Source organism: Anopheles merus, chromosome 3L, assembly GCF_017562075.2.
Source record: "Anopheles merus strain MAF chromosome 3L, AmerM5.1, whole genome shotgun sequence".
Classification (NCBI taxonomy): Eukaryota; Metazoa; Arthropoda; class Insecta; order Diptera; family Culicidae; genus Anopheles; species Anopheles merus.
This window is the reverse complement of record NC_054085.1, coordinates 9,200,309-9,208,938: the sequence shown is the minus strand read 5'-3', so window position 1 is coordinate 9,208,938 and position 8,630 is coordinate 9,200,309. Positions and strand designations below refer to the sequence as shown.

The 8,630-nt window shown below is 38.6% G+C and overlaps 2 protein-coding genes across 2 annotated transcripts; both read right to left on the bottom strand.

Annotated features, from left to right (window-relative positions):
* Positions 1 to 819: 819 nt before the first annotated feature.
* On the bottom strand, positions 820 to 1,946 carry LOC121599485 (fibrinogen-like protein A). The gene has a single exon (XM_041927323.1). It carries the CDS (start codon positions 1,939 to 1,941, stop codon positions 820 to 822), a length of 1,122 nt encoding a protein of 373 aa, XP_041783257.1. The 5' UTR covers positions 1,942 to 1,946.
* A 5,535-nt stretch (positions 1,947 to 7,481) lies between these two features.
* On the bottom strand, positions 7,482 to 8,189 carry LOC121598926 (fibrinogen C domain-containing protein 1-like). The gene is given in 4 exon segments (XM_041926301.1): positions 7,482 to 7,487; positions 7,654 to 7,920; positions 7,922 to 8,022; positions 8,150 to 8,189. Coding segments are annotated over 4 exon segments (414 nt in total).
* Positions 8,190 to 8,630: the final 441 nt, after the last annotated feature.

Here is an 8,630-nt window from a genome sequence, read left to right as displayed (position 1 = left end):
CAAGTTTGGCTAGTTAGGGAATCTTCATAAATGTTTATGTAACGAATATCAGTAAGAAAGCTGAAATCTATCAATTTCGGCTGACAATGAAAATTGTGAATCATCAAAATCAAATCAACTAACTTGCTAAATCAGAATAGGAGTAATTTGTCCCGGGAGAGATAAGAATTAGGCTATTACCGTTACTTTTGATGAAATAATCTTCAGCAGTAAGTACTATTTGCCTGTATTTGTATCACACTTCACCATACAATACATTTTAACCAACTCGAGCAAAAGACAAAACTTAATTGTATTGTTAGCTGGATGATACGACTGTCATACGTGAGCTTCAAAAACCAAATAAACTTTTATTATTACAAAATGGTCTTGTGAAGCAAAATGGGACTCGCCGTGTGAAACCCTCGCACTTATATATAGACGTTTGTCTATTTTTGTTGTCTATTTTGTTTTTTACTTTTTAAGTTGATACGAATTACATTTCACCCGCTGTACCCGTTCCACCTGTAACAACCAGGTTATGGTTTAATGTTTATTGATTTGTTATATTTATGCCACACCGGTTGAAAAATGCTTTTCTACACTAATACATAATGAATATGAATTAATGAATTACCGATAAAAATTACTAGACATTATTAAAAAGTAGCATTTAGCAGCAACAACTGTAAACTGTTGTCAGATGCAATTGGGCTAAGTCGATTTTATGTGATACGTCAATACCTGATCCAATCCCTATGATCCCTTGCAATCCCTTGGTATGCAAGAATTAAACGATTGTGCTGAATTAATTTTCATTTATTAAAATTAAAGTACTCGTTAGATCTCGCGAATCATCATTCTTGAGTATGCCAAACCCCAGTACCTTTTGTAAGCGTTCCAAACAATATTTTCTCCGTTCACACTGTTCCTGTACAGTCCGTTAAGATTTGCACCGTGACATGCGTTGTACCACCATGCTCCCTTCCAGTTACTAGCGCAGTTTGATCTTGCCAAGTCGTTGTCCCGATCCTTCGTCGTAAACTTCATGCCCTTGTGGCCAATCAATGAGTCTCCTGCCGTTCCCGTGTACGATCCGAGCTTTGCTAACGGATATTGCTCCTCCTCACTGCCGATCGCGAACTCATCATACCGTGCGTACATGTAGTTTCCTTCAAAGTCTTTCAGTTCTACCAGCAGCTCGTGCTTTCGTGCCGATGTTATGCGATGTAAATGCTCCAACCCTAGCCAGAACTCTCCATCCATGCTGCCAAACCCATTCCGATAGTCGGCCCAATTGCGGTAAAAGTCCACCGATCCATCGTAACGATACTGGAACACTAACCAACCTCCTCCGAAAGCAGTCTGCTCACAATATCCTCGAAACGGTTTATTTTTCTCAGTAGGTTGTATTAGATATTGACCCGATCGCTTCAATATATTTTCTTTGCATGATTCAAACGAAATACTGTGAAGGTTCAAGCCGGAAATGGTCATAAACCGAGCAAGATCTTTCTTTGACGCGAGCTGCTGAATCTCCTCCCGGATCTGTGCGTTATTAGTTTCAAATGTCTCAGTCTGATGATCAATACACTTGCGAGCGAGCAGTTGGATCTCCTCCCTCATCTTTGCTTGGTTAGCGTTGGCTGCCTCAATGAGCGCTTTGTTTGACTGAGTTTGCGCATCGACGAACTTCCGAACGAGCAATTGCATGTCCTCCTTCATCTGTGCGTGATTTGCGTGAATTGCGTCAGTTTGCTGATCGATGAGCTTCCGATCCTCCTTTATAGCGGATTCCATTTCGTTCAGTTTGTCCTGCATGTACTCCAATTTGTTTGCAATCATCTCGTATGCAAACCCTGGCAGGAACCTATGTGTGGCGTTATGAGGATTGTCGCTTCGGCCTGTATGCGAAAGAAACAACATCAGCAGTAACGGTACGATCACCTTCAGAACGTACATTTTGCTCAAGCACCGGTCGCTATGATTACTACTGAATGACTCTGGCCAACAGTTGATTCAGCTTCTTTTTATACTGTCCAAGAAAGGCAGCAAAACAAGAAAAAAAATCATGGAAAGAAGTGTTTATCAGTATTGTACCTCGCAAGCAACATAAAAGAAAAAATCATTAAACAAAATCAGACAGGAATTCAACAGCCAAACCCCATTGATAGCCTTTATGTCCAACAAAAAGGCACATTTTTGGCTATATTAAAAAGGAGGATTAGTCAAACGAGTACTGATAATGACCCTTCGTACAGTACCAAGTTGAACTTGATACAGATGCTTGGGTTTAATAAACAACCTTTTCGTGTTTGTTTATGGAATTCCCTATGCTAAAGGTCAATAATGTTACTCGTAATTCGAAATTTTGCCTTTTCCATTCATATTCCCTATCGCTTGCGTAATATTGCAAATCAAAACAAACCAGCAAATCCCCCCAATAACCATAAAAAACGTCAGCTGGTAGTGGACGTATCAGTGGCCTGCCACAATTAAAGTTTTACCTATTCGAGGAAAGCAGCACGATGCATGTGCAATCTTTTTGCGAAAGAATTCCACACTCTTTTCAGACTTGTCACACTCTTGTCTAGCTTGTTGTCTGCTGGTTTCGCAACGCAATCCACTCAAGGCATAACTGTGCAAATAGACGAAGAGCGAAATTTCTCGCCGATTTTCGATGAATTCCGATGTGAAATTTTACATCGCGTATATCGAAATACAGTGGAGCGCCGTTTATCCTGACTCATCGGGATCGATTGTTGTCTTCCTATTGTTTATAAAGTTTTAATGACTTAAAATTGATCTTGTTGTGTTGGGGGTCAACGCTTTCACACACTGGCTTGAAAATAAACTGGACAATTCGACTGTTTCGGGTGAAGCATAAATCAATCAATCAATTCCGCAATCAATTAATCTATGCATTTCTAAATGCCTGGTAAATCGTTTGTATCGAAGTTACCACGCTGTAAATATCTTATTAGTATTTGTATAGGTTATTAGATATAGCGCTAAGTAGTATTGCGTTGATAGTGTTAGGTCTAATTATAAGTATGCGTGAAACACATATGTAATGGATATTTTTGGTAGAATAAACTCAGTCTGTAAACAACCTCCGAAGAGAAGCGACTCGACTCGATAACTGGCGCCCGAATAAAAAGAAAAAAAAAATAGTAAACGTATAAGCTCCTACTACTGGAGTGAAGCTACCTATTGCTGTCTTTGTTCAACCAGAGAATACGGCATCCAGCCTTAGAGCTATCGCCTTCCAATTGGTGATTTGCGGTGTTGTAGCGCGAATAGGTGCACTAATTTATTCATCGTGAAAGACCGTTCGATCATTTTTTTTTTTGTAATCTACGTCTGCCTAGTTAGAATCTAGTTAGAAAAAAAGATGGAACAACGCCAAGAAGAAATGAAATTCTTCATACAAATGGGACAGGTCCCTGACATCCTTAAAATGTTGCCGGAATTTGACGGTAACCCGAAACATCTCAACACCTGGGTTGAGGATGTCGACGGAATATACAACTACTATTCCGCATTTGCAAATTGCCCGACGCAATTTGGAATAATAGAACGTACAGTGCGTAGAAAAATAATTGGTGCGGCATCGGCCGCTTTACATGCCAGTAATGTAGGATTTGATTGGTCAGCAATCAAAGAAGTGTTGGTGAAAAAGTTCAGTGATCGTCGTGATTTGATGAGATTAGATTACGAACTTACTACAATTAAGCGTAAGAATTATGAAAATATCGAATTATACTTCGGTAGAGTGAACGAACTTCTTACATTTATTACAAACCACATTCAAAATAATGTTAAGTATGATTCTCCTAACAATACGTTTTTAGATTACTTTAAAGATAAAGTCGTAGATAGTTTTATAAGGGGATTAAATAGTGACTTAGAAATATTAGTTAAAACAGCTGCGCCAGACAGCTTGAATATGGCATATGAACTTTGTGTGGAGCTCGAAAAATTACGAAAAGGTACATCGGCACAAGGTTTCCTACCAACACAAAAGTTCCTCCCGAAACAAAAACCGCACGCACCAATACCGAGCGAAACACACACGCGTCAAGAGCCGATAGAAGTAGATCGTACCATGCGCACACATTTGCATTATCAAAACCGGCCGGCTCAAGCTTACGCTCACCAAGAGAATGATAGCGCGGCAGCTCAGTGTAGCCCAACTTTTATTGGGACAGGCTCCAATACCAACAGCCTGCCATGGTAAAAAACAGTGGGTTAGTGTTGCCGTTTATTAAAGTGCCTACAGAACATGGTTTTATTAAACTCCTAGTTGATAGTGGTGCAAATATAAACATTATTTCGGAATAGTGGGCAAATGTGATAGAGAGTGAAACAGATAGAAGTGAAACAAAACAGTTTAAAAGTGTTGCCAGGATAGGAAGTGCTTCGCAAGTAGTTTTTCTTGATATTTTCTCTCCAGTGCTAGAAACAAAATATAAATTTGTGGTGTACAACTTTCACGACTTTTTTGATGGCATAATTGGGACTGAAATAGTATTTGCACACAATATCAATTTGATTACACGTGCCCGAGAAATCGAACTCACAAAGCCGGACAATAGCAAGTATAAAATACCACTACATTTTTATTATCCGAAAAAAATCTGTCGTGAGTATAGTAGTGCGACAATCGATCAGATACTTGACGTAGAATCTAACACACACATCGCACACCTAACAGAAGAAGAGCGAGAATCTCTCGTTACAGTTCTTAACCAACACAGTCATGCTTTTCACGATACAGACTCAAAGCTGACGTGTACCACTAATGTCGAATGTCGAATAAGAACCACAGATGATGCACCGGTGTATCAAAAAAGCTATCCTACCCCGTCGCTTATAAAAACGAAGTGGAACAACAAATTTTAAAGATGTTAGCGGACGGTATTATTCGTCCTTCACGATCCGCCTGGAACTCGCCACTTTGGGTCGTTCAAAAAAAAGGAAACAGTGAATGTTCTGACGGAGAGAAAAAGCTACGATTAGTGATCGATTATAGGCGTCTTAATCAGAAAACCATCTTTGAAAAATACCCTATCCCAGACATTCAAAATATTCTTGACCAGTTAGGTGGGAATAAATATTTCACTACACTCGACCTTGCTTCTAGTTTCCATCAAATTAAAGTCAATGATCTCGTCATAGAAAAAACGTCATTCTCTGTTAATAGCGGAAAGTATGAGGTTTTACGAATGCCATTTGGCTTGAAAAATGCGCCAGCCATTTTCCAACGTGCAATAGACGATGTGTTTCGTGAACACATAGGCAAAATTTGCTATGTGTACATAGACAATCTTGTGGTTTTTGGACGCAATTTAACCGAACATATCCACAACTTAAAAATAATTTTGTCCACTTTGGAAAAAGCGAATTTTAAAGTTCAGCTACAAAAATCGAAATTTCTCTGTCAAAGTGTGGAATATCTCGGTTATATAATTACGTTGGATGGAATAAGACCTAACCAAGCTAAGATATTGACCATAAAAAACTGGCCAAAACCAACTAATACAAAGGAATTAAGAAACTTTTTAGGCATGGTTGGCTACTATCGACGGTTTATCAAAGGGTATGCTGATCTTACTAAACCCTTGTCTAACCATTTACGAGGAAAAAATAATTCTGATTCTTCACCAATCGAACTAACATCAGAAGAGTTAAAATGTTTCGAAAGTATGAAGCAGGTAATATCGGGAAACGATATTCTTACGTACCCAGACTTCGACAAACCTTTTCTGATAACAACTGATGCCTCTAACTACGCCATAGGTGCCGTGCTCAGTAAAGGTGAAGTGGGGAAGGATAAACCAATACATTTTGCCTCGCGAACGCTTAACAAAAGAGAAAAAAATTTTTCAGCGACTGAAAAAGAGATGTTGGCAATTTATTGGTCGCTGAAAGTTTTTCGTAACTACATCCACGGTCAAAAGTTTAAAATCATAACAGACCATCAGCCTCTAACATTTTCACTATCGTCCAAAAACGTTAACACTAAACTAAAGCGCTGGAAATCTTACTTAGAGGAACACGACTACGAAATGGTGTATACCCCTGGTAAAAATAACGTGGTTGCTGACGTACTCAGTCGCGTTCAGATATTTAGCCTAACATCAACTCAGCACTGTGCTGAAGAAGACAGTTCAGACATGATTGAATGTACAGAAGCTCCTCTCAACGCTTTCAAGCTTCAAATAGTGTTAGAGAAGGATGCTAATGAGGATACTTTAGTTTCCTATCCTTTTCCCGGGTTCAAAAAAGTAATAATTAGAATGCACAATTTTACAGAACAGTCTCTTACGGATATTATTAGGAAATACTTCATTCCTAATAAATTAACCGGTTTGAATTGTTCAGAAGAAATCCTAGGAAAATTTCAAAATATCTTCAAAGAATATTCAAGCACAAGAATGTATAAGTTACGTTTCACGCAAAATATTTTGAGGGATATTACGAACACAGAAGAACAAGAGAACATTATACAAGTTGAACACGAAAGAGCCTATCGAGGCATAGAGGAAAACAAACGTAAAATTTTGAGGAAATTTTATTTACCCAAAATTACACAAAAAAATAGAAATTTCATTAGAAATCAAAGTTTGCGATGCGTGCAATACATGCAAATATGATAGGCGCCCATTGAAAGTACAAATGCAGGAAACACCTATACCAAACCATCCTTTTGAGATTTTGCACTTGGACATATACCAGATAGACGGGTAAAGCTTTCTTTCAAGTGTTGATAAATTTTCGAAATTTGGAAGAATGATCCCCATTAAATCAAAACAAACGATTCATATTAGAAAAGCTTTCGAACAAACAATTACATCATATATAATTCCATCTATTGTAGTAACGGATAACGAGAAATCTTTTCTATCAGCAGAAATTCGAGGGATAATGCTAGACCTTAATATAACAGCTTACATCACACCAAGCAATAAATCAGAGGTAAAAGGTCAAGTAGAACGCTTCCATTCTACGATTACCGAAATGTATCGCATACAAAACGTCTACAACCTAACTACTCAACTAAAAGGCGTATGGCGATAGTAGTAGGAAAATACAACGACACTATACACAGTGTAACTAAGAAAACTCCAAAAGAAATCCTTTTAGGAATTTCTCAAAATCCAGCATCCGTTGAGGAAATTGAAATTGAAGTTAGAAATAGGATTTATGATGAGTTAATTGTACAATTGAAAGAAGCTCAAAGCAAGCAATTAAAAACTCATAATAAACTAAGGCCAGTACCTCCACAGTTAGAAGTAGGGCAAGAAATCTTTGTTAAAGATAAAGTCATCAAGGGGAAAGAAAAGCCCATATTTAAGAGGAATTTCGTGCAAGATGACAAAAGTGTCACTGTTCAAAATGAAAATAACTATAAAATACACAAAACAAATGTCAAAAATTTAATCATCTCGAAATAACTATATAAAAATTTAGTAGTAAGTAGTATTGCGTTGATAGTGTTAGGTCTAATTATAAGTATGCGTGAAACACATATGTAATGGATATTTTTGGTAGAATAAACTCAGTTTGTAAGCAACCTCCGAAGAGAAGCGACTCGACTCGATAACTTCGATTATTTTTATTTGACAAATCATTTATAATAAATTTTCCCGTATTGACATCCGTGTGTACCATGCACCATGCATCCTGATACCGCTGAGCACAGCTTTCATCACTGATATCGTTGTCCCGATCCTTTGTCGAGAACTTCATGCCCTTGTGGGCTATTAATGAGTCTCCAGCAGTTCCTGTGTACGATCCCAGCATCGATAAAGGATATTGTTCCTCCTCACTCCCGATCGCAAACTCATCATACCGTGCGTATATGTAGTTTCCATCGAAGTCTTTCAGCTCCACCAGCAACTCGTGCTTTCGTGCTGACGTCACGTGATGCAGAAAACTCCAGCCCGACCCAGAATTCATCATCGATACTTTCAAATCCGTTCCGATACTCAGTCCAGTTGCGGTAAAAGTCCACCGAAAGTAGTTTGTTCACAATATCTCAAGAAAGGTTCATCGTTTTCGTCATCGTCATCGATCGAGTCGAAACTGCGAAAATATAACCCTGGATCAACCTTAAACAGGGCAAGATCTTCCTTTGATGCCAGCTTTTGAATTTCCTTCCTACTCTGTTCGGCAGTAGTGTTGGCTATTCGCTCAATGAGCATTTTATTGGACTGATTCTGCAGGGCGGTTAGTTTGTCAACTAACGTATGCCGTAGTAGATTCAACGCAGCAGGAAGCTTTCTCTCAATAGTGGCTCGAAGGCTTTTGCAGCTCTCTTTTATAGTGGTCAAATGGAGTAGCTTATCAATGTTGTTGAGCCAAGTTTTCTCATTCTTTTCTAATAATAGACTGGTAAAACGCGGTTCAGTAGGAACGACTAAAGTACACCCGATTGGTCAGAGAGAGATTGACTGTCAAACTGAGTGGATGTGCCTTCCTCGTGCTCCTGATTTTTTATGCTGTTTTGCCGTGTTATTTCTGGAATTTCAACATTTGCAGCAGTGGTGCTGCTGAGTTGTTCGTACTGGCTAGTGCGTGCCTTCGATTAATATAAAGTTGCACTGGAGTTCTTCTGTTAAATCAACATTTTTGCCGAGAAAGTG

Excerpts from the sequence above, each read along its gene's own strand:
- LOC121599485 (XM_041927323.1), bottom strand. The coding sequence starts at position 1,941 with ATGTACGTTCTGAAGGTGATCGTACCGTTACTGCTGATGTTGTTTCTT.